This window comes from Onychomys torridus, chromosome 15, assembly GCF_903995425.1.
Source record: "Onychomys torridus chromosome 15, mOncTor1.1, whole genome shotgun sequence".
NCBI classification, from domain to species: Eukaryota; Metazoa; Chordata; class Mammalia; order Rodentia; family Cricetidae; genus Onychomys; species Onychomys torridus.
Genome location: NC_050457.1, coordinates 1,242,594 through 1,267,883, shown reverse-complemented (window position 1 = coordinate 1,267,883; position 25,290 = coordinate 1,242,594). Strand labels below are relative to the sequence as shown.

General features: G+C 41.4%; 1 protein-coding gene across 9 annotated transcripts in view; it reads left to right on the top strand.

Moving 5' to 3' along the window:
* Nucleotides 1-11,862: 11,862 nt before the first annotated feature.
* Rfesd (Rieske Fe-S domain containing) overlaps nucleotides 11,863-25,290 on the top strand; it is a 78,451-nt gene continuing 65,023 nt past the window's right edge. For 2 of the 9 annotated variants that reach the window (XM_036206842.1, XM_036206839.1), the window contains exons 1-5: nucleotides 11,915-12,469; nucleotides 13,243-13,280; nucleotides 15,537-15,597; nucleotides 20,849-21,021; nucleotides 21,095-21,152. In XM_036206842.1, coding sequence (XP_036062735.1) covers nucleotides 20,850-21,021; nucleotides 21,095-21,152 — 230 coding nt within the window. In that variant the 5' untranslated portion in view covers nucleotides 11,915-12,469; nucleotides 13,243-13,280; nucleotides 15,537-15,597; nucleotide 20,849. Of the gene's footprint in view, nucleotides 11,883-11,914; nucleotides 12,505-13,242; nucleotides 13,281-15,536; nucleotides 15,598-20,848; nucleotides 21,022-21,094; nucleotides 21,153-22,909; nucleotides 23,203-25,290 lie in introns of those variants that run through there. The other 7 variants (XM_036206847.1, XM_036206841.1, XM_036206846.1 and 4 more) reach the window with 7 other exon arrangements.

Below are 25,290 nucleotides of genomic sequence, written 5' to 3'. Positions count from 1 at the left end.
TCTGTCTAGAGAGTCAGGTATATATTTATATTTAGATGACAACCAAAATCATTCTAAAATGTCGAGCCTGTGACTGGTAGTCATTGCTCTACCAGCTTATCAGAACTCTTAAATATTAAGCTCTGAACTGTTATGTCATAGAAGGGGAAAGCAATCCAAAACATTTCTCATAATATAAATCATTTATTTATCTCTTTACTACTTGCATTTATATTTTAAATCATTTTCTGAGATCCTCAAAGCTTATAAGCTTTTATATCCTCAGACCTTTATATATCTTTAAAAAATTTCTTAAAAATGAGCTAACAAGCTAGGTATAACCTTGCAGAAGGATCTGGTTGTCTGATGCTGCCAAGCTGACAAAGTTATAGCTAGCCTAGCTGTCAGTATTATCAGAGATCAGAGAAGGATAAATTTGAGTGCAGACTAAGCAGTTTCCAATTCTATAAATGACAGGGACCAGTCCATACCCAGGTTTCCATAGCATTGGAGGCACAAGTATCAGAACAGCATCAATATTCTTCCACCATCAAGGCCCATAAGGGAGAGTTTTTCCTGTGGAAAAAACACATGGAGAAAACTTACTTTACTTTGTCTGGGAAAAAGGGATGCAATCAGTTTGCTGCTTGGCCACAGCCTAAGCCGGGTCCTGGTGGCAGGCATTGCATTAAGGGCATCTTGCCCTTAGGTCAGCATTGCCATAATCTAGTCAGAGACATTGTTGTGTCTTCTTTGGAGACCTTGGGTCACTGGTAGGATCTGGGAGTCTGTTTGATATAATAAGCTTTTAGATCAACATTTTAAATGCCATATTCTACAGATCTCTGAAGTATGAGGACTGCCCAGGTATATCTGAGTAGACATATTTCATTTCTCGTTACTTGTTTTAAGTTCAACCCTGAAAACATATGCAAGGGACTGAGTAAAAGCTTATCCCTGTAATTAATTATATCAGTACTTAGCATAACTACAATTAAAGAACTTGATTATTTATAAGATGATTGACTATTTACTTATGTTCCCTAACAATCTACTATAAGTAGGCTTACAAACAATGATTTTAAATTGAAGCTCTTATAGTATCAAATATAGGTTCAGTAAAGAAAACAAAACAAAATATCAATATAAAATATTTATATGACCCAGTTTATCTAAATAGCTTAAGCTTAACAAATTTAGCAAAGACAAGGAGGCTAGACAACATTCTTAAGCCTGAATAGACCTTGAGTAAGGAGAAACATTCTCCAAGTCACTGGTTCTCAACTTTCCCAATGCTATTTCATAACTGCAGTTTTGCCATTTTTATGAATATCAACACAAACATCTGACATACAGGTGGTCCTAGGCTACCCCTATAAAAAGGTTTTTCAACCCCCAAAGGGAGTCAGAAGCTGTTCCAAGCCCTTTGCCTAGGCCATTGCTTTGCTGCATTACAAGAAATGAATATCTCAATTCCTGGTGACTATCACCTGGGTGGCTCTTAAATTACAAAGTTTAGCTGCTAAAGCAAGGTACATTCTTGTGTATAAAAGCACTGAAGTTCAGCTTTAATATTTATCAAATACCTTATTTATTAAACACAAATAACCATCTATTTAAGTTCTATAGAAGCTTGCTGTTGAACACTTGGCAAAGACATATGTACTTAGATGTAAATCTCCAAGTTAGCATTTGTTAACTTGAACAGAGCCTTATAACCTTTAGTAAAAGATGGTTGTCAGCCACCTGGCTATCTATGAGGTCACCAGCCAAGATGGAGAAAAGCCACATGGTTGCTGTTTAAAACATGTTTTTCTAACACATGTTTTACTTGCATACATTTGTACAGTTGAATCCCAGTTACATACACATACATACAGTTAAAGCTAGCTTACATTTACACATAGAGTTAAATTCAAGTCACATACATATCCATACACACACACACATACACACACACACACACACACACACATTAACATAAACAGTTTGCAGTGAAGAATCATCAGCTATTTTTAAAATGAAAACCATCCAGAATTAATTTTTAAATTCAATATTTGCAGGTATAAAAAAACCACAACAAACATAGTTCACATCCTCATCTGATCTTCTACAACCTTCCATGTACACTCAGTCCATTCCTTTGATTCATCATTTACTTCAGACAAATTTCTCTTACTTTTTTTTTTTATCATTTTAGTCTCCTGCTTTCTCTCTTATTTTTTAAACACAGAAATTCTTTCCAAAGTCTTTCTTGTGATTCTCCTCAGTAGTCTAGAATATATTGTAAAGCTACAATATTTTAAACAAGAACAGAAATAGATGCATATACTGTAACAAGAATAACTCTAAATTTCACCGTACTGGTGTGAAGAATCTATTGGAAGGCAGCTCTGGCTACAGCATTATAACATAGCTTCTACAGCTTAGCAACCATATACAGTGATATTCCATTCTGCCCTTGGAGCCAAACCTTGGTCACATTCAGCAGGCAGCCCCAGGGCAGGTCTTGGGAGCCCTACCCATCAGCATGGGAGACAGAGTACAGCATGGGGACAAAAGATCACAGCCAACCCCAGATTCTCAAGTGCATGAGAGCAGCAGACTGAAAGGGACTCCATGTCTTAGCAAAGCCTCTCTGGGGCTGTGATCTCAGAGGGGCAGTTCTCCATCAGCCTGGAGTTCCACAGCGTACCTGGGTCAGGTACACTCTGAGCTACTTAGCACCCCACTGCCAGCTCCTGCCACACCACAAAGTCTCCACTCTACAGCTCCCCATGCAGAGGCCAGACTTGAACCTGCAACATCTAGGCCACAGTGCCCATGGCCTGCCACAGTGCCTGGCCATGCTGAGTCCCCATGGCTGTCATCCATGTCTTGCTGCACCACATCAGTGAGCTTCCTTGCCTGCTGCCTGTGTTGCTGGCCAGAGAGCAAGGAAGCAATGGGGCAGGAGCACTCTTAATCTGTCCCAGTTCAACCAAAGGAGCCCTCTGTCCCTTCTGCTGGCCATCCAGCCCCAAAGGCTCTCCAAAGGAGTCACAATGCACACACAAGCCCATGCATACCTGTGGCCACATTTCTCACACAATTACACATAGGCAGGACATTCAAACAGAAAGGCAGACCATTTTCCCAGGGAAACAATGTCAGCTGACCACAAACAAATATGGGGTTCTCTGTTCCACTGCAGATCTGACTCAAATAGCACACTTTACCCACTACTGTCTAAAAGTCCAGTGTACTGAAAGACAGTCTCTATAAATTGAGCCTAGTGTGTAAGGTCTGTCTTTGTAACCCCCTTTGCTGAGACTCGAGATGGCAGGCATTCTGGGTGCTGTTCAAGGTCAAGAAGTAACAGCCTGTATCTAAGGCCCTTTACTGGGACCACTTAGTTGTGTGTGGACTTGCTAAGCTAGGCTTGGTACAGATCCAGTGCAGAATCCCTGGTGAGCCCCATCTTTCTCCATGTCCTATTAGGAGTTGTGGATTAATTGCTGAATGTTAGGTCGTAAATTTTACCTGGGAGACAGAGCCTGCAAGCGCCAAAGAACTAAGAGGTGAGTCTTTGTCCTCATAGCCAAACACCCCAGCCTCTAGGCTTTGGGCCCAGGGGCTCAACCCTGTGCCCCGACACCACCACCCACTGCAGTCCTAGTTTCAGGCCGGCAGGCAGGTCTCCTGCAGACAGGTCGGAACACCCACCACCACCACCACCAGACCCTATAACGCACAAGCCCCACCTCTCCCAAACCCACCCTCTGAGACAGCAGCTGCTTCCTGAGGCAGAGCCCTCCAGCATTGATTGGACTAAGAGCTGCTACCTGAGACACAGAGTCCATGAGCACTGATTGGACCAAGAGCCCCAATTAGACCAAGAGCTCCCATTGGACCAAGAGTATGGATCAGACCAAGAGAAGCTCCCTTAGACACAGACACCGTTTGCACCTAGTGGAGAAAGAGATGGGTAGATGTCAGTGCAAAAATACAGTCAACAACATAAAGATCAATATGGCACCATAAGATCCTAGTGGTTCTAGACCAGCAAGACCTTATCTGTGAGGATAATGTCAGGGACCAAAAGAGCTTTCTCATGGGTGGTCAGATTGTATTCTTCCTCTAGCAACAAAAGTGCAGAAATGTGTGCAGTGTTCCTGCTAAAGGAAGCCTGTTAGAGGTGTGGCACTCAGCATTTTTATTGGAATCCATCAATTTGCACTTTTTTGACCCTTCCATCTCCATATGTAACAATATTGACCTTCTCCAGGCTTATGGTAGAGCCCTAGGTCCTCTTCTTAGTTTATCCCTTCTTCACACAGGTGACCCAGACATGGCTCTCTCCCTAAAAAGCTCAGCTTGCTAACTTGACCCTACGCTGATGTTTTGGAAGTGGGCTAGCAAACCTTTGCCAGTGCTGAAAAATAATATTTTAATTTTGAACATAATGGAACTGGATATAATTATGATATATCAAGTTAAACTATGTCAAATTACAATGAAAAACAACTCCAAATTTTCAGTGCCCTTGGTGGTTACTCCATAGTCAACATGATTAGACTGAGAAACATCTACAAGATTAGTAAAGTATACCTACCTACAAGAATGTCTCTGATAGTGAGTCCAGAGAGCATGGAATCATGATGAGTAGGACCTAAAAAATGGACAAATCCCTTGTGTACCCACAAGTGCTGAGGGCAGCATATCACTAGGGATGTGTGCTATATCCTCACTCCTCCCTGAATGCCCCTCCTCTCCGGTTCCCATCTGCCAAAGAGTAAGGAACAACCTCTGTTACACTGGCTGAGTGTCCATATCCCTGGCAACTAAACAAGCATTGACTGAACCTTCTGAGATCATGAGCTGTGAGATCCCTCCTGTCTCACTCACATTGTTCTGTCAGGCATTTGGTCACAGAAGTGAGAAAACTATTTTGGTACCTCAGTACAACAAAAGTTCACTTTTCACCAAAGTCTGGTGAAAATTGGTGAATTCCATGGGTTGGAAATGGAGAAGAATGTGATCTTTGTTATCCATAGTTACTTGGAGACTCAGGTCTGTAGCTTGAAGTTTCTCTGTGTCCCACCTGGTCCCACAGCTGCTCAGTCCCAAGTAAACATATAAAGGCTTGAATGTATTACAAACTGTATGGCCTATCGCTCACTCATGTTTCTTGCTAGCTAGCTCTTAATTCAGCTCATTTCCATTAATCTATGCATTGTCACATGGCTTTGATCACTACATTAGGACACTTGCTCAACTGTTCATAGCAGTGCTATTCATAATAGCAAGAACCTGGAAATAACCTAGATGCCCCTCAAATGAAGAATGAATAAAAAAATGTGGTACATTTATAAAATGAGATATTACTCAGCTGTTAAAAGCAATGACATCATGACATTTGCAAGCAAGTGGAAGGCACTAGAAAAAATTATCCTGAGTGAGGTAACCCAGACCCAGAAAGACAAACATGATATGTACTCACTTACAAGTGGGTATTAGCTGTTAAGTAAAGGATAACCATGCTGAAGTCCACAGTCCCTGGGAGGCTAGGTAACAAGAAGGGCCCAGAAGGGGTTGGGGATGCATGGATTTCCCTTGGAAGGGGAAATATAAGAGATTACCTGGGTAGACTGGGGGCCAACACAGATGGAAACACAAGAGATTGAGTTGAAGGGATGTGGGTGAAGAGTAGTAGAAGAGACATCTTGATGGTAGGGGCATTTGGGGGGCCAGGTAGAAACCTGGTGCCAGGAAAACTCCCAGGTATCCACAAGGATGACTCCAGCTAAGATCCCTAGCAATGGTGGAGAGGATGCCTGAACTAACCTTCTCCTGTAATCAGATTGGTGACTACCCCAATGTTATCATAGAACCTTCATCCAGTGACTGATGAAAACAGGTGCAGAGATCCACAGCCAAGCACTGGGCTGAGCTCAAGAAAACCTACTGAAGAGGAGGAAGGATTGTACAAGACAGGGGGTCAAGGTCAACAAGGGAACTCACAGAAACAACTAATCTGGGTTCATAGGAGCTTACAGACTCTGGACCAAAGCTAGGGAGGCTACATGGGACCGACACAGACCTCCTACGTGGGTGTGACAGTTGTGTAGCTTGATCATGTGGGACTCCTAGTGGTGGGAGCAGGCCTGTCCCTAAAGCTTTGGCTCATGTCCTATTCCTACACTGGGTTGCCTAGCCCAGCCTCAATACAAAGGGAGGAGCTTAGTCCTACCTCAGTTTGATAGGCCATGCTTTGTTGACACCCATGGGAGTCCTGTCCCTTTCTGAACAGAAACAGAGAATATTGTTTTAAGTTGTGTTACTTTTAAATTTATGTTGCATTTCTTTAACTCTGTGAAGCTGTGCTACTGTGCCTGTCTAAAACACTTGATGATCTAAGAAAGCGCTGAACAGCCAATAGTGAAACAAGAGAGAGAAATAGGTGGGGCTGGCAGGCAGAGAAAATAAATAGAAGAAGAAATCTGGGGGGAAAAATAAAGAGCCAGAGAAGGCGGAGGATTCCAGGGGTCAGGCACCCAGCTACCCAGCTAGCCATGGAGTAAGAGAAAGATTTACAGAAGTAAGAAGACAGGAAAAGCCCAGAGGTAAAGGGTGTGTGGACTATTTAAAGTTAAGGAAAGCTGGCAAGAAACAAGCCAAGTGAAGGCTGAGAATTTACAATTAAGAATAAGTCTCTCTATGTGTGACTTATTTGGGAGCTGGGTGGTGGGCCCCCCAAAAGAGTAATAAAAAAGCCAGTAACAGAAGAGTGGATTGGGTGGGGAGTGTTGTTGGTTGTTTTTGCTCTTTTGGGTGAGCTAGCCACCCAGCTCCCAAATAAATCACATGAAGGCTTATTCTTAATTATAAATGCCTGACCTCATCATGGCTTGTTTCTTGCCAGCTTTCCTTAACTTGAATTAACCCATCTACCTTTTGCTGCTGGGCTTTTCCAGTTCTCTTACTTCTGTAAATCTTACTTTTTAAAAAAGATTTATTTATTTATTATATATACAGAAGAGGGTGCCAGATCTCATTACAGATGGTTGTGAGCCACCATCTGGTTGCTGGGAATTGAACTCACAACCTCTAGAAGAGCAGTCAGTGCTCTTAACCTCTGAGCTGTCTCTCCAGCCCTGTAACTCTTACTCTTACTTTGTGGCTGGCTGGGCAGCTCGGTGGCTGACCCTGGAATCCTCTTCCTTCTCTGGCTCTTTATTTTTTCCCCCAGATTTCTTCTTCTATTTATTCTCTCCAGTCCTGCTGAGGCCTGCTGCCACTCAGACCCAAGTAAACACACAGAGACTTATATTACTTATAAACTGTATGGCTGTGGCAGGCTTCTTGCTATCTAGCTCTTATATCTTAAATTAACCCTATTAATTCTATTAATCTATAAGTTGCCATGTGGCTTATGGCTTACCGGTTCTTTACATCTTACTTCTCCTGGCAGCGGCCACTAGCAGCATCTCCTGACTCAGCCTTCCACTTCCCAGAATTCTCCTCTCTGTTTATCCCATCTATACTATACTTCCTGCCTGGATACTGGCCAATCAGCATTTTATTTATCATCAGTCAATCAAAGCAACACATTCACAGTGTACAGAAAGACATTCCCAGTGCTCTGCCTGCCAGCCCCACCTATTTCTTTCTCCTGCCTCACTATTGGCTGTTCAGCTCTTTATTAGGCCATCAGGTGTTTTAGACAAGCACAGTAACACAGCTTCACAGAGTTAAAGAAATGCAACATAAACAAAAGTAACACACTTTAAAATAATATTGTACAACAGAGGAGGTTGGGGTAAGTGGGGGGAGGGAATTGGGGAAGGAGAAAGAAGAAACTTTGATGGAGATGTAAAATAAATGAATAAATTTAATTAATAAAAATTGAACCAAAAATTAACAAACAAACAAATAAATAAAAAGTGGTTTTAGTTCTGATTTAGTTCTAATGCTAGTCCCTCTCCAAATGAAGATTATTGAAGAAATGAATCTATATCAGAATAAAGAGAACTTCATTCTACTTGGTCTGAACAGAAAGTGGGAAAGACTGTTTCCAAACAGCCCAAGTCAATTAATATTTAGACAGTGGAGCTGTCTGCACCCGTCAGAGCTGCAGATGTGTTCTGAGTGCATTGTGTTACCTGGTGCCCCTGTCCCTCTCTCGCATTCCACTGACATTGACTTGCAAGGGCAAACTTTACAGCAACAGAAGAATGAGCACTGGCAGAGAGACCTATAAGCCTGTGTCTGTGTCCAGACCCCGAGTAACAGGTCAATCAAAGGTACAGAGGCAGTTAGACTACTTCCCTCACTGTTGAGGGTTGTTGAGTCCCTAAGGAAAGTTGGTGGAGGCCTCTTTAGAAAGCTATGTGGATGGCCTAAAATCATCTTAAAGGTAGCAGGATCAGTTGCCTAGTGTATGTGAAGCCTTGGGTTTGAGCCCTAGTAAAACAAATCAATAAACATACAGAGAGAGAGAGGGGGGGGCTGTGGTGATCTGAAGGAGAATGGCCCCCATAGACTCATATACTTGAATACTTGGTCCCCAGTTTTTGGAACTACTTGGGAAGGTTTAGAAGGTATGGCCTTGTTGGAGCTGTGTCACTGGGTGGGGAGACTGAGGCTTCAAAAATCCAGTCTCTCTCTCTCTCTCTCTCTCTCTCTCTCTCTCTCTCTCTCTCTCTCCCCTCTCTCTCTCCTCTCTCTCTCCTGTCCTCTCAGACCAAGATGTGAGCTCTCAACCTCCTGCCACCACACATTTTCTCTGCCATCATGGACTCTAACCCTCTGAAACTGTAAGAAAAATTAAATGCTTTCCTTTAGAATCTACCTTGGTCATGGTGTTCTTCATGGAATAGAAAACTAAGGCAGATGCACACCCTCATCACACAGTGGCCTAACAAGAGCACTAGGATCAATATTTTCTGTTTTGATGATATAGGAAATCCAGATTGGTGATTATTCTTCAAACCTCCCAGTAGTGAAAACTAGTAGCATTCAGCCTCTATTAGCTCATATACTAATGAGCTAATTTTAAATTCTGTAAGGGGAAGAGTGTGGTACCTGGACAATCTGTTTAAAAGCAGCTTGCTACTCATTACAGAGGCCTTGGACTCCTGTAAGATCAGAAGAGATGATTGAAATTGTCCCTGAGAGCCAAGAATACAGAGGAGAAGCTAGTGTGTTCTGATTTCATAAGTGCCACTGGGTGTCACTAGTAGACTAAAGTTTGAAACACTGGAGAAGAGCAACAACAAAATCTGGTGATGGGGAAAAGTAAGCCATTTCTGAGAAGAAAAGTAGAAAATGTCCCAAGATGGTCACAGGCAGCACTTAGAGCAATAGGCGTGATTCTACTCAGCTGTAAAGACTTCTACATAGAATTAAGGACTCCAACCTAATAGATATGATGAGGCATACATGATTTTGTTTATTCATGTTTGTGCACCTGGGAAATAGAGAGAGGTGATTTATTCACCATCCATTACAGCTTTCCAAGCATTTAATATCAAATGACTGACTACATTACTACTTTGAGAAAGATAAAATAAAAAATTCTCTTTCATTTTGTATATGTGTTTACTGGAGTGTTGAGTTGGAAACAGATTAAGGGTATAAAATATTTATTCCTTTAAAAAGTGTCAGATTATGGGCTGAAGCTCAGTGGTTAAGAGTGCTCATTGCTCTTCTAGAGGACCTGGGTTCAATTCCCAGTACCCACATGGCAGCTCACAACTGTCTGTAACTACAGTCCCAAGTGATAATGTCTTCCTCTGGCCTCCTCATGTAGCAGACACATTTGTGGTGCCCAGACCTACATGTAGGCAAAATACTCATACACAAAAAATAAACAAAAAATTAAATATCAGATTATGCTAAGCAAATGAAAAGTTAATTTCTAACTGAAACCCCAATTTAACCATTTGGTGACACAAGCTAGACACTGTTAATGTGCTCCATGTTTCAAAAACACAATTTGGGACACATGCTGGAGAGATTGTAAACCTGTTAGAACTTACTGCTCTTGCAGAAGACTCAGGTTCAGTTTCAAGCACACACATGGTGGCTTACAACCACTTGTAATTTCAGTTTCAGTGGCTCCAAGGCCCTCTTCTGACTTCTGAGGGCTCCAACATGCATGTAATGCACATATAGACACAATACACATAAGAAATATTTTTTAAAATCAAGACAGTAGATAATGATTTAAATTTTTATTATGACTTTACAAGTGATACATCAAAACTAGAGAATTACCCTGTGTTTGGTCAGTAAACCAAATGGTCAGAAGGAACGTTGATCTGTAAAATATTACTGGTCATTCTAAAATTATATAGTGAATAGAATAATATTAGGGGAATTAATATTGAGCTATTCATCTGGGCATCTCTGTGTTTCACTTATTGAGACCTATTTTCAAAATATTTATAACCCAAATATGGTGACACACCTGTAGGTGATGTGATTTGAAAGAATCACTTGAACTCACAATTTTGAGACCAATCTGGACAACATAGCAAAGCTTTGTCTTAAAAGAAAAAAATCTATGCAATACACTGGGGTGAATGAACAAGACTCCCAAGTTTCAGGTTCCCCATCCTTTGGGACACTATGTTAGTTTGATAAATACAAGTTAACATGTTCACCCTTGGGTTTTTCAGCAGAATCATTTTGGAAGTGGAAATATATTGGATCCCTTCCCTTAAGATTTTACTTCATTGATCTGGAGTGCAGACTGGGTACAAAAAAATTTTTTTTTAATTCCTAGATATATCTAAAGCTTAGCCAAGGCTATTGCATCAAAGGATCATTAATTTTTAAAAGTCTTTTATTATTCTTTGTGAGTGGGCACATGAACTCGGCAGCCTGCCTGTGTGGAGGCCAGAGAAAAGCTCTGTGGACTCAGTTCTTTGATCATTACACGGGTTCTGGTGCTAGAACTCTGGTTGACAGGCTTGCAAACGCCTTTACTTCATGAATCATCTCGCTGGCTTTTTTTTTTTTTTTTTCCTTTTTTTTTTTAAAGCAGGGTCTCTGTACTGCCCAACACTTAGGTTCAAATGATCCACCTCAGCCCCACAGCAGCAGGCTCTACAAGTGCTTGTCTCAGGCAGGTTTACAGAGAACTTTTGAAAACCTGTCATCCATTTAGCTTCCACCTCTGAGCATAAATATGAGGAATTCTTATTGTGTTGCTTTTAGTATAAGTAAATGCAAAAAGGGAAATAGGCAGTTAAAAAATTGAAAGCGAAAATACACCGTCTCCCCTTAAAATCATTAATTTTTAAAAACGTAAAAAAAAGTGTACATGCATACCTGCATATCTGTATCACAAGCAATAACTTATTTTTACTAAAGAGAGCATATTATACATGGTCACATATATATTGTGTCTTTCAGTGTTCAGTACAGCATGCAATTGGACCTTTCAGTGATCAGTATATGGCTGTAAAGTTTTCCTATGTTTGTATTGTATTTTATCCAAGCATTGCCTGAACTCTACATACTATTTCGTTGCTATAAACAATCCTATACAAGGATTACATGCGTCCTGAGGCTTCTGCCAATATTTTTCTACAAGGTACGTTCTTAGGCATGAGATTGATGAGTGCATTTAAAATTATCATGCTAATATGGATAAATTTAGCATGAGACCAATAATCGTCTTTAAAAAAAAAAAATTGATGTCACTCATGCTGGAAGAGCAGGGTAGGCTGGCTGTCACTATCAAATCCACTCAACGGGCCAGAGGTAGAGAAGTCATCCCAGAGGCTGCTGACCCCGGGGAACCAGTACTTCTGAGCACGTGGCCCTCGCCCCGCCCCCTCGGAGACTCTGCTCGCGCAGGCGGGTGGCGCACGGCCGCCGCGCTGGGGGGACGGGGCGAGGGCCCCAGCCCTGTAAGTTGGGTTCTCGCGGTGCAGGGATGGGTCCGGGGCGGAGCTTTCCGGAGCGCTGTTTCCGGTCTGGCGGGGGCCAGGGCCTGGACTTCCTGTGGCGGCGGGCGGCTCCCTAGCTGGACCCTGCAGTCCCTAGGGGGCTGCTGTTCCGTAATAACTTCCCTCCGGAAAGGGCCTCAGTGAACTGTTCACCTTGACAACCGGGTCGCAGCCGGGTCCTGCAGCCTTTAAACACGCCTTCCCTGTACTTGTGCGACGTCAGTTATGCAAGCTAATCCTGAAGGTCCTCGCGCCCCACGTGACCTGGAGTGGCCGCTGGGACTGCTTCGGCTTGCAGTGCTCTGTCCCGGGTGCCGCACAGTCTAGCAGCTGCAGGCTGTCTTCCGAGCTGTTAAATACAGCTGGGGTCGGAGCTGCAGAGCCCTTACGGGTGGTTGCACCTAGCTGTAAATAGCAGAGGTGTATTAAAGCAGTTTTCGTCCCCACACCCTATGATGACAGCCTCTTACGCAGCACAGCCCCAAATCAAGCGTGTTCCGGAGATTCAGACCCAGGAGAACATTCTCATCAAATACCAGACACTGGCGGTAATTTGCTCAACTGCATGACTTCATTAAATTGGGCAAGTGTTCTACTTTAAATATTTGTGGACACAATCTTGTATATTAGCATTCCTAGATTTAAATTCGGACCTATCTTTCCTGATAAGTTCTATACATTTTTGCTGAACGGCTTTTGTGGCTTTCAAGATGATTTTCTTTCAGGCCACATGTTTTTATAAATCGCTGGCTGCTAATTACACGAAAGAAATGCCAAACAGCATATTAGTTTATGAATCCTCAGTTTTGTGAGGAGTAACAACCTTTACGTCAAAGTGTTTAAGCAAGTAGTCAGTCACCAAATATAGCTGGTCTTATGTATTTATTGTCATCCAAACTGATACAAAACTGGCCAAAGCATTCCTCCCCCCACCCCCCAGCAGCCTAAAAGCAAATGTGTCACCCTGGAGATAAGCATTGGGGTAGTGTGTGGGCCAAGAACCCACTCTTAGAGTGCCTTAGTCATTGCTTAAGAGGACTGACACGTGAGTACCTTTACTTTCACGCATTTTCTGTTCAGCGCATGAATACTTGAATTATCTACATTAGAAAGGTATCTAAAACTGACAGACACATCCACTTAGCTAATGTGTAGTTTTATTTTTCGAAGTCTCACTTTTAGAAACCTAATTTTAGAAATTAACAACAACAAAAACACTTTTCAAAAAGAGAACTATGGAACAGAATTAATTTTTTAAAGAAGGAAATTATCTATTGCTCAAATTGGGTAATTGTCTAACTTTCCACTTTCTTTTATTTAGGTAAAGGAATCTGTTATCTTTGCTCAATTGTACACATGGTAACTGGTTAACAATTTATTGTATTCTTGAAAAAGTTAAGTGCATGGAAAATGTTTTCATCACAACATGTTAATTATGTGTGGTAACTCATTCATCAATTAGCTGGATTTAGTCATTCCACATGCATGTATACTTCAAAACATCATGCAGACTGTAAATACATACAATTTTATCTGTCAGTGTAAAGAAGCTACACTTTTAAAAAGTCTACTTTTTTAAAATAGAGGAAATATGTAGGCATATGTAGGCGTGCATGAATAGTTTATCAGGGTAACAAAATTTAAATTCTTAAAGGTGAACACATGGACTCATTGTCTAAATAGACTATGATATTCACAATATTTAATTAAGAACAATATGGGTGTTAATTTTAAATAATTATCACATATCATAAATAGTACTATGTATGATGCATAAAGAACACTATTATTTGAAAGATAATACTTTCCTAAGCTTTTGCAAGACTATAATCATAATTCTCTGAAACTGTTATCCTTTAGACAGAGCTCTCTTCTTCTGTTTCTTATCAGCCACTTCAGAGTGCACTACAGTGTGTGTGTGTGTGTGTGTGTGTGTGTTTGGTTGGAGCCAAACCTTGTCAATGTTCCATACTCAAACACCGTATTTGGTTTTATTTGTTTGCTTGTCAGGAGAGGTTAACTTGTAGAGTTAGTCTACATCTATTGCATTTTGCTAATTTTTGTTGGGGGTGGCTAACTTCTGATCTAGTGCTAAGGTTTGACATAAGATGTACAAAATTCTCAAATAGTTCATTCTTGATCTATGTACAGGTAAATGCTCTAAGGATATAAAACTCTGTTTTTCATGAGTTTGCAACATAGTCAAAGTAGTATTCAACTTAAATACTAGAAATAATAACTTTAAATAGAAAAACTAACAACATTTTTGAGGCTTTAAGAACACTTTCATTATCCTCTTGCTTTTCTCTGTAAGTTTACCCTATAAACTTGTATTCACGGAGGCCCAGCAGTTAAGGGTGCTTGCTGCTCTTCCAGAGGATCTGGACTCAATTCCCAGGAGCTCCATGGTGACTTAAAACTCAGTAACTCCAGTTCTAGGGGATCAGTTGCCATTTTACAGCCTCCTAGGGCACCTGACATGGTTTGCAGACATACATTCAGGCATGTAGTAGAATATTATTTTAAGGTGTGTTACTTTTGCTTATGTTACATTTATTTAACTCTATGAAGCTGTGTTACTGTGCCTGTCTAAAACACCTGAATGGCCAATGGTGAGGCAGGAGAAAGGATAGGCAGGGATGGCAGACAGAGAGAATATATAGAAGAAGAAATCTGGGAGATGAGAGCTAGGAGTCAGAGGAGGAGGACTCCGGGGGCCAGCCACCCAGCTACACAGCAAGCCAGGGAATAAGAGTAAGATACAGCAGTAAGAGAACGGAAAAGCCCAGAGGTAAAAGATAGATGGGATAAGTTAAGGAAAGCTGGCAAGAAACAAGCCAAGCTAAGGCCAGGTACTTATAATAAGCCTCCGTGTGTGAATTTATTAGGAGCTGGGTGGTGGGTCCCCCAAAAAGAGTAAAAAACAAACAATAACAGGCAAAATATGAAAATAAAAATAAAATAATAATGAAAATACTTACAGAGCCTGTATTCATGAATAACGTTAGTTGGTTTTTGTGTGTGTGTGTGCTTTTGCACGATTTAAAAAATGAAAGCTTCCTTTCTACATTTTAAAAAAATGAGTCAGTTTTTACTGCTATAGAGCAGCATTCCATTGAATGAATATACAAATTATTCATCCTGCTACAAATAGGCTGTGTTGTTTCTTGTCTTTTGATGGTGTAGTCATTCTTCTGACATGCCTCAAGTGGGATATGGGGTCATGATTGTTCAGCTGTGGTGAGGCCAAGCTGCATCGGCATTAGCATATGTCATCACTAGTGGTTATGCCATATTCTTGCCAATCTTCTGTAACTTTTTGCTAGTCTGCTGGACGGAAATATTCCAGCTTGGGCTTTGCATCGCATTTTATTTTTCTGATGAGGTTAAGCTTCTTTACATGTGACTGCTGGCCATGTGGAATTCCTTATGTGTGAACTGTTTGGTCATGTCTTCTGTCCATTTTTCTTTGCTTATTTGGCATTTACTTACTGTCCATAGGGATTCTCCATATGTTCTGCATCTTACTTTGAGGATACATTTGTTGCAGATTTAATGTATTTCTTTCCTTCTTTTCAGTCCATTTTCCTTTCTACTTGTTTCTCGTTTTCTTAGGATTTGGTTCCTTTGTGCTCTTTCCATGAAATCTGATAAGGCTGCAGGTCCAGCTCTGAAGGTAAATGCCCCCACTAGCAATTTTGTATTTGACCAAATTAAGCAAAACCAGATGCGCATGAAACATATTATTCCAGCTTCCTGTCAGCCACACACAACTGAGAAACAATTATTGTGATGGTCTCCTTTACCTTTTTATTTCCTCTAAGACAAGGTCTTACTGTATAGCCCTGGCTGGTCTGAAACTATGTAGACCAGGCTATCCTTGAACTCACAGAAAACTGCCTACCCGTGCTTTATGAATGCTGGGATTAAAGATGTGTGTGCTACCAAGCTGGCCCCTTGCTTTTTTGGTTAAAATTATTTTTGCTAATCTACTGTGGTATAATTTTAAAAAACAGCATATAGCTCAGTTTTTCCAGTAACAGTTAAGTGCCAAGTTAAGACCCACCCTCACTCCCAGGTGAGGTAGAGCTCCAGGCATGGGCTAGTGAGCTAATGCTTTATGACTGTGCTGCATCCCAGCTCAACTAGGTCATTTAGAGTAGGGTTGACTGCAGACTCCAGAGTGGTTTCCTGACTTAATGTGTGTGCAGTGTGTACACTGAGGGAAGCTCTTGCTTCTCCTGTCACTGCACACACCTCTGCCTCACGCGTGTAGGTCTGGGAGCCCAGGCATGGGGTGCTATCCCATGTCCTACCTTCCGCCTCAGTTAGTGCCTGCTTTGTTACAGTGGCCCGTGAATCTCCTTTTGTAAAGGCCACTCCTAATAAACTTGGTGGAGATTTTATTCCTAAGTTTTCTGTTTTTATAAACTTGCTTTTAAAATGAGACATAATTTTTCCCTCTTAATGTTTGTAAGGTTTATGGGTCGGAGTCATTTAATCTAGGTCCAACTTCTTTAAACAAGTTGGATATGTGGATATACATATATGTTAAATGTTAACCTCAGGCTGAAATGGATCCAATGTGGTAGCTTCCTGTTTGGTCAAGTAAAGGTGTGTTAACACCTTATGAATGTGGCAGTATCAGTGCAGTTTAGAAAGTAGACTGAGGGTCATCTCCCTATAATTGGAGTATTTGAAGTTGATATGTGATTCATAGTATTTTCAATAGTAGACAACTGTATGTTTTTATTACTAAGAGTATTTTCACAGTACACTCAGTGTGCTTAACAGTAGTTGAATTTCTACCAATCGTGTGGGACATCATTTTTATTCACTTCATTTCCTTTTGCATATATGTTATATATTCTGCACAAGTGGGGAACCCCCAGCTGGCCAGGCCAGGGTATCCCACACATGAGGGAAATCATGCTGGCCATATGTAGCGGGGGTGATGACGTATGGAAAGTCATTCACACCCAGGCACTGCATCCACATGGAGAGTTTAGTATAATAGAGAGGTGAAGAGAAGGATAGGAAAGAGGGAGACAGGGGAGAAAGAGAAGGAGGAGAAAGTGGAGGTATGCACATCTTGTGGGAATGGAGAGAGAGAGAAAGAGAGCAGGAGAGAGGGAGGAAGGGAAGGAGATTTTCCTTAAATGCAGGGCAGCCCCAAGGGACAGGATTAACAATATATAATTCTTTATCTTGCATAAGGCAGAGTTATAAACCTCACACTCTGATAAGAAATTCATACAATTATAAAATTGTTAAGGTGTAATTAGAAGAGCTAAAGCAGTGGCTTAGAGATTTAAGAGCACTGGCTGCTCTTCTAGAGGTCCCAGGTTCAGTTCCCAGCACCCACACGTCAGTCAGCATACAATCCTCTGCACCTCCAGTTTCTGGGGGATCTGATGTCTTCTGGCCTCCTCAGGCACCAGCCAAGCATGAACATGTGGTACACAGACACACATGCAGGCAAAATACCCATACACATAAAATAAGTTTTTAAAAGAGGGAGGAGGGAGGGAGGGAGGGAGGGAGGGAGGGAGGGAGGGAGAGAGGGAGAGAGAGAGAGAGAGAGAGAGAGAGAGAGAGAATCTTAGTAAAACCTAGGATTGCTACAAACCTTTAGAATTATTTCATTTTGATTTGGAAGGCTATGTCTGACAGAAACACCTATTGAGGTCTTTTACGAGGACCAAAGAATTAATTGGTTGTTGAACACACACACACACACACACACACACACACACACACACACACACACACAGAGAAACATTTGGTACTAGAGATGCAGCTTAGTTGGTAGAGTGCATGCAGTGTATGCACAAAGCCCTGGATTTGACCCCCAGCCCTGCATAGACCTGGTGTGCTGGCCAAGGCCCGTGTTATTAGCACTAGGGAGAGGGAGGCAAGAAGATTGGGAGTGCAAGGACAGCCTGAGGTATATGAGACCTGTCTCAAAAACAAGCATGTCTTGTAAACATCTGGCTATGTGACTTCACATGGTGAAGAACATCTGCTGAGTGTTACACAATGTTATAGAGTGGGTAGTCTTGAGGACTGATCAGACATGTAGCCGTGAGACTGTCTTTGGGAGTAATGTTGAGTAATTTTCTTAGTCTTGACTTTTTAATTTCTACATTTGGCCCAAAGAGTGAATACAAGACAAAACTTCGAAGTATAGGCAAAAGAGGGTTGTAATGATTATATTATGGATATAAGCTTTTACTTAGTTAATAACCATAACCAATATTTAGATTTTTAGGAGAGTTGAGGAGTAAATAATAGGTCAGTTTACACAAAGGGAGCAGGATAGTCTGAGCTTTTGCTAACAACAAGTTTTAGAACAGAACAATTTTCTGGAAAGCCCCAGATTTTCATGTTTAATGTAGTGATTTTACCTCATTGGCTGTGTTTATTTTTCTCTATTACCTACCTTCAATTTGAGGCAGATGATAGAGAAGAGTGATTAATTTTGTTTGATTAGCAGTCACTGGGTGCTATGCTGGTCTTGCCTCTTCACATCTTCCCCTTGTCTTCTGAATGGGACATGTTTTAGGGATTGGCTTAGACCATTACTCTTCTTTCCCACATTAGAACACTCTGGCCAAGTCATCCTAGCTCTGGTGCCTACCTTAGCAGCTTTCTGTTCTGTGTCTTCCTACCTGTTCTGTTACCATCCGTTTTCCAGAGCCTGGAACACTGTTTTAAAGGGGACTGTGTGAAACCTCCCCGTGCTCCTGGACTAGCTCCCCTCCCCTGTGTTGTCCCCAGTGCCCCTGGACTAGCTCCCCTCCCCTGTGTTGTCCCCAGTGCCCCTGGACTAGCTCCCCTCCCCTGTGTTGTCCCCAGTGCCCCTGGACTAGCTCCCCTCCCCTGTGTTGTCCCCAGTGCCCCTGGACTAGCTCCCCTCCCCTGTGTTGTCCCCAGGGTTATTTTTGCTTGTTATTTTTCCAGGGTTTTGTTGTAGTTGTTGTTGTTCCTCAAATCAGCTAAGCCTTTTCTTTCCCTCAGACTTTCACTCTTTCTTCAGTATGGAATTCTCTTCCACCAATGCTTCACATATCTGACTCATGGGGTTTCAATTTGATTATCTCAGTTACTCTACAGTGTATTCTTTGCAAAATTTCTTCACCCTGTCACCAAGTTTGATATTAATCTTGCCATATAGAACATAGTCCTTGAGAGCATAGAAAGCTTACATGTCCTAAGTCCTGAAATGCCAGTCACATAGTCATTGATCAGAAAACATTCATAAAAGGATCATCTCTAACAAGGAGAAAACTCAAAGGAGAATCTGAAGCTAACTTTATTTGTAACTCTGGTGGCACTTAAAGATGATCACCAAAGTCATTCCTTAAGCTTCTCTGTCAGTGTTGTAAACAGCTGTGAGTAGATGTTACTGTGACACTTTAACCTCTGTTATCTGTCATAAGCCCTTAATTTTGTCATACAATAAAGGAATTCAAGTAAACAGTTCAGGTACCTACAGGACCCTATACCTTAACATCTTCTATTAGGGATGAGCTTGGTTTGTGAAGTTACAGAAGGTTCCTGAAACCTAGAAGTGTGATGGTTCTAGGATAGAATCAAATATGACTAGAGTCTTCATGTATACACAAGCCACTGAATCACTTTACAATAAAAAGGCTTAATGCCTGTTCTAAGAAAAAAAATGCATAACCTTCAGTCCTCTTGTATAAGTTCCCCTTGATTAAAGGGAAAAATAAAAATCATCTTCATGTCTGAAAAAGGAAAAAATCTATTCACACCTCTCACTTGCACTGGTGGGGTAAACTGTTCCATGAACTTTAAGTGAGCTGCCTCAGCAGGGCACCCAAGAGTCCACAGGACTGCAGCAGACAGAAACTGTGGAGAACAACTGGATGCTCTTAGTATGAATTTACTAGGGAAGGAAAGGACAGTGAAGCTTTAGGCTCTCTGCCTCTGCTCTGAAATTCCATTATCCTGCCTTCCCTGACAGTGGGGAGTTTTCCTTGGTCTGGCAGTGTTGGATCTCTAAATCAAAGTAAAGACGAACTTTGATCTAGTATTTACAAATGTTCTATTATTGTGGAATATTAGTTGAAGTTGTGTTACATTTGTTATGCTGTGGAAAATTTGTTTAATGATGCAAAAACATGTTGTATTCTTTTGTTTTGCATGTGAGTCTGTGAAGCTGTGTTACTTTGCTTGTCTAAAATACCGGATTGGTCTAATAAAGAGCTGAACAGTAGTAGCTAGGCAGGAGAAAGCATAGGTGGGGCTGGCAGGGAGAGAATAAGCAGGAGGAGAAATCTGGGAAAAGAAGATGAAGGAGCAAGAGAAGAAGGGGAGGAGGACTCCAGGGACCAGCCAGCCAGCTACACAGCCAGCTAGCTACACAGCCAGCCAGCTACACAGCCAGCCAGCTACACAGCCAGCCAGCTACACAGCCACCCAGCTACACAGCCAGCCAGCTACACAGCCACCCAGCTACACAGCCACCCAGCTACACAGCCACCCAGCTACACAGCCACCCAGCTACACATCCAGCCATGGAGTAAGAAGGAAAGAAACGTGTATAGAATAAAGAAGGATAAAAGCCTAGAGGCAAAAAGTAGATGGGATAATTTAAGAAAAGCTGGCTAGAAATAAGCCAAGCCAAGGCTGGGCATTCATAAGTAACAAGACTCAGTGTAATTTTAGGAGCTGGGTGGCAAAGAACAAAAGAGTACAAAGAGCAAACAATTTTTTAAAAAAAAATCCTATACTGCTATAGAGAAAAGCATTCATTAGTTTCAAAAACTCCAGACAACTCAGGTTGTGTCCAAACTAGAGAGGATTACTTCAGTGTTTTCCTCCTCCCTCCCTTCCCTCCCTCCGTCCCTCGCTCACATCCCTTCCTTTCCTCTCTTCTTCCTTCTCTCCTCACTAAATAGCATGGACCCTGGACTCTCTGAACAAGACGATGAGAAGAAGTACACTTCTGTCTGTGTTGGCAGAGAAGATGACATTAGAAAGTCAGAAAGAATGACGGCTGTTGTCCATGACAGAGAAGTGGTCATTTTCTACCACAAAGGGGAATATCATGCTATGGACATTCGTTGCTATCGTAAGATTTCTTTTCGTTTTTAGAATTTGTACTTGTTCATCACAAAACTATCGAAATTCAGTTTAGTGATTAGATATAATATCAATTCATTTTCAGATTCTGGAGGACCCTTACATTTGGGAGAAATTGAGGTATGTAAAATTAAACTTACTTTAAGCAAATTCAGATGTTTCCTATATTTTTATTATTTTATTCTTTATTCAAAGGTTAGTAATTTATGTTTAATTCCACTTTAGTACTTTGAAGATGATTGGCACTATCCTTACCTATTCATACACTATAATACAAAGAAAACCATTTTCCAGATAAATCATAACAAGTTATCAGTGTCTTTTGAACTAGCAAATATACTGGGATATCTACTCTGTGAATATATTTGCACAAATGTTGGATTATATACAGGAAAATTTAAGACCACTTCATTAAATACATTATATCAGCCATGCTGTGGAACATTATGCACCCAATAAAATAAATTATGCAGGCCTATCAGTGCTGGTATGGAAGGATATTAACAATGTGCTTTTGAGTATTAAGAGCAAATAGAGTAGTTCCAATGAGATTGAAATTCTAACAGTCACTTTTTATTGCTATATTGAATGCTTTGAATTTTATGAGTATATATTTTCAATATAATAAAAGTGTTTCTAAATGTTTGAGAGAAAACATTTAAAAATCTTACTTGAAGAATTTGGGAGAATTGCCTTTGCTTTCTTGTGCTCCAAGACGAGCTAATTTCTGTCTTCTGTGTTTTTTGTTTTTTGGTTTTTGGTTTTTTTTGTCGAACTGCTGCAGAATACAAGCCTGAGCTCCACTCTTTGCACACGTGTTGTTTGCCTGCTAACCATATCTGTCCTGCTCTGTGTGTTAAAGCGCATGTGTTTAAGTTATGGAAATGTGACTGTTTGCTAATGCCTCTATGGGAATCCAAGTTAGTGTTTCTATTTCTGATGGACAGGGCTGAAAGCACATGTGGATGAGAATGCTATAGCATTGTCTCTAGTGCTTCAGCCCATAAGGAACTTGCTGCTCAGCATGTAAGCCACAGCCCAGCAGCACTCTTGGCATAGTGGAGACATGCAGAACGCCACTGCCCCACTGCTTACTGAGTTTGAACAAACAGCTGTGTGTAAAGCAGATCCAGTGAAGCCCATGCTCCTTAAGGCTTGGCAACACTGCGTTAGGACATTTTAGAGTTGGGATCACAAGTTTCTTGTCCTTTAGCATTTGCACTCATGCTTTAGTAACTCCCAGGCCCTACAGTTCTTCTAGAAGCTAGTGAAAATTCCTATGGAAGCTCTGGAAGCCCTGCCCTTTTTCTGTCAAGGAAGTGACATTAATGATAATAACCTCTGGCTGAGAGGCAGTGTGGTCTTCTGCCAGCCAGTCCTCTTCTGCTGGCACTCCAGCTCACTGAGTTCTAGCCTGCTACAAAAAGGACTCAATTGTCCTCATTTTGCTTTGTGCTGGCTAACTTGTAACTAGGAGGGGAAAGCACTGCTCTCTTTGTTCATTTGTGATGTTTATTTACTTATTTGTGTGTGGGAACAATCCCTGTGAACAAAGAGAATAACTATGTGGAGGTGGCCCTCCTCTTCCATCATGTGGGTTCCCAGGATTGAACTCACATCATCAGGCTTAGTGGCAAGTGCCTTCACCTGCTGAGCTATATCACTGGCATGCTCCTCACTGTTTATGAGACAGTCTCATCAGGTAGTCCAGGCTGGCATCGAGCTCAGGATCCTCTCACCTCAACTTCTGAGTTCATGCAACTCCACCTGGTATACTTGAACCCAATTCTCCTGCATTAGATTCTTAACTAAATCTGAGGTCTACCATAAACACCTGAAATGTCAAGACTATTAAATCTGTTGTTTTTCCCCTCTAGGATTTCAATGGACAATCATGTATAGTTTGTCCCTGGCATAAATACAAAATCACTTTGGCAACAGGAGAAGGATTGTACCAGTCTATAAACCCTAAAGACCCATCATCAAGACCCAAGTGGTGTTCCAAGGGAGTAAAGCAAAGGATTCACACTGTGACGGTGGATAATGGCAATATTTATGTGACACTTTCTAAGGAACCTTTTAAATGTGACTCTGATTTTTATGCCACTGGAGAGTTCAAAGTAATTCAGAGTTCTTCCTGATAAAAATATATGGCAGCAAAAATTGTGTATATGTTTGAAAATATTTTGCAGTAATTTTATTTCAGTAGCAAGGATGACTTTTTTCCAACATAGGTGCTATATATAGCTTTAAAAATCACAGGTTTTGTCAGGGGCTAGAGAGATGGGCCTGTGGCTAAGAGCTCTTGCTATTCTTCCAAAGGACCTGAGTTTGGTTCCTCACACTCACCTGTGACTATAGCATTGTCTCTAGTGCTTCAGCCCATAAGGAACTTGCTGCTCAGCATGTAAGCCACAGCCCAGCAGCACTCTTGGCATAGTGGAGACATGCAGAACCCCACTGCCCCACTGCTTACTGAGTTTAAACAAACAGCTGCGTGTAAAGCAGATCCAGTGAAGCCCATGCTCCTTAAGGCTTGGCAACACTGCGTTAGGACATTTTAGAGTTGGGATCACAAGTTTCTTGTCCTTTAGCATTTGCACTCATGCTTTAGTAACTTTTTAGTAAACATTGTAAGCAATGTGACTTCAGCTCCAGGGAATATGATGCTCTCTTCTGGCCTTTGTGGACACCAGCACACAGGTCATATACACGTAAATAAAAATAAAAGCAAATATTTTTTTAAACTTCTAGATTTGGGAGGTTTAAAAGCACATTTGCTTTAGTATGACTTCTGGGCCACTCAGAGTTGACAGAATACATCCCATCCCTCTCTGGATTGATTGAGGCTGTATATTAGAGGCTCAGGGTGATCAGTTTAGGAAGGACTTACACAGCTGATAGCAGATAAAACAGAAAACATAACAGGAAAATTTTAAGTGGGGAGAGATTCCTTTTAAATACACCATGTTTTATTTGGGAAAGTTTTCATACATTCCAAGTTAACAGAATCGTCCTCCATCACTCACTTCAGTTCCCAGCGATCCTCTGTTCTTCTCACATTGCTTTGTCCACAGATCATGTACTTCCTGTGTTTAATTAGGGCTTTTATAGTTTTAAAGGTAAAATATAAGCACACTGAGATCCTCCAAATCTTAGTTGAGTACTTTTGCTTACAAATGTTTACCAGATATTTATATGTTAAAATGGCCTCCAAGGAGGCCAATGTATATGTGAACTTAAAACTGAGAAACTTAAAGCTAGGTGTACTGATACACACCTCTAATTCCAGCGCTCTGAGGCAGAGGCAGGAGGATCTCAGTGAGTTTGAGGCCAGCCTGGTCTATACAATGAGCTCTAGGCAATCAGCACTACATAGTGAGACCCTATTGAGAGGGAGAGGGAGGGTGCTAGATATCAAAACCAAATAAAACCTGGTTTAACTAATCTCTTATCAGGGCCAGTTCCTGAAGTAAAAAAGCCACACACAGTGACGCCCTAGCCAGGACAGAGGCAGTCTCCTAATCAATGACATGAAACTTTCAAATAAAAGTTTAAAAGAATTTTAGAGAACAGTGTGTGTGTGTGTGTGTGTGTGTGTGTGTGTGTGTGTGTGTGTGTGTATGTACAGTTTCCCATAAATGTTTTGTTCCTCAGAGTTTACAAGCAAGTTGATGTTCACTTGGTTTACACTGGTTTTAATATACCAGTTATGTGTGGTCAGTGAGTGCTGTTCTGACTGCCTGGGACCTATATCATGCTTGTTATCAGGATTTAGAACAACACCCTGGGTGTCTGTCATGCAGAACTTAGCAGTCAGGGTGTAAATGGGGCCAGAAAGGATGTGTAGGTAATGAATCCATGGTGAAGACTATTAAAAAAGAAAGCTAAGTCTAAAATAGTAATTTTCATGATGTGGGGTGAACCAAGTGTTTAAACCTAGGACTTAACATTCTGCTGCCCTGGACTCTTCTCCTTGGTTGTTGTGAAAATGAGTGAGGGAGCTGCAGAGATGGCTCTGTGGTTGACAGCATTTGCTGCTCTTCAGAGGGAACTGCAGTTTGGTTCCCAGCTCCCACATTGGTGACATACAACTGTTTGGAGCTTTGCTGTACATTGCCTTTTCTTTTGGGATGTGGGTTACATGACCAAAGAGATTTGTTACTCATTATTTCTAAGAATACTATGAAGCCAGGCTTGGACTTTCTCATCAATGTTTACACCACTGGGTTCAGAAAATGTGCCATCTCTGAGGGGA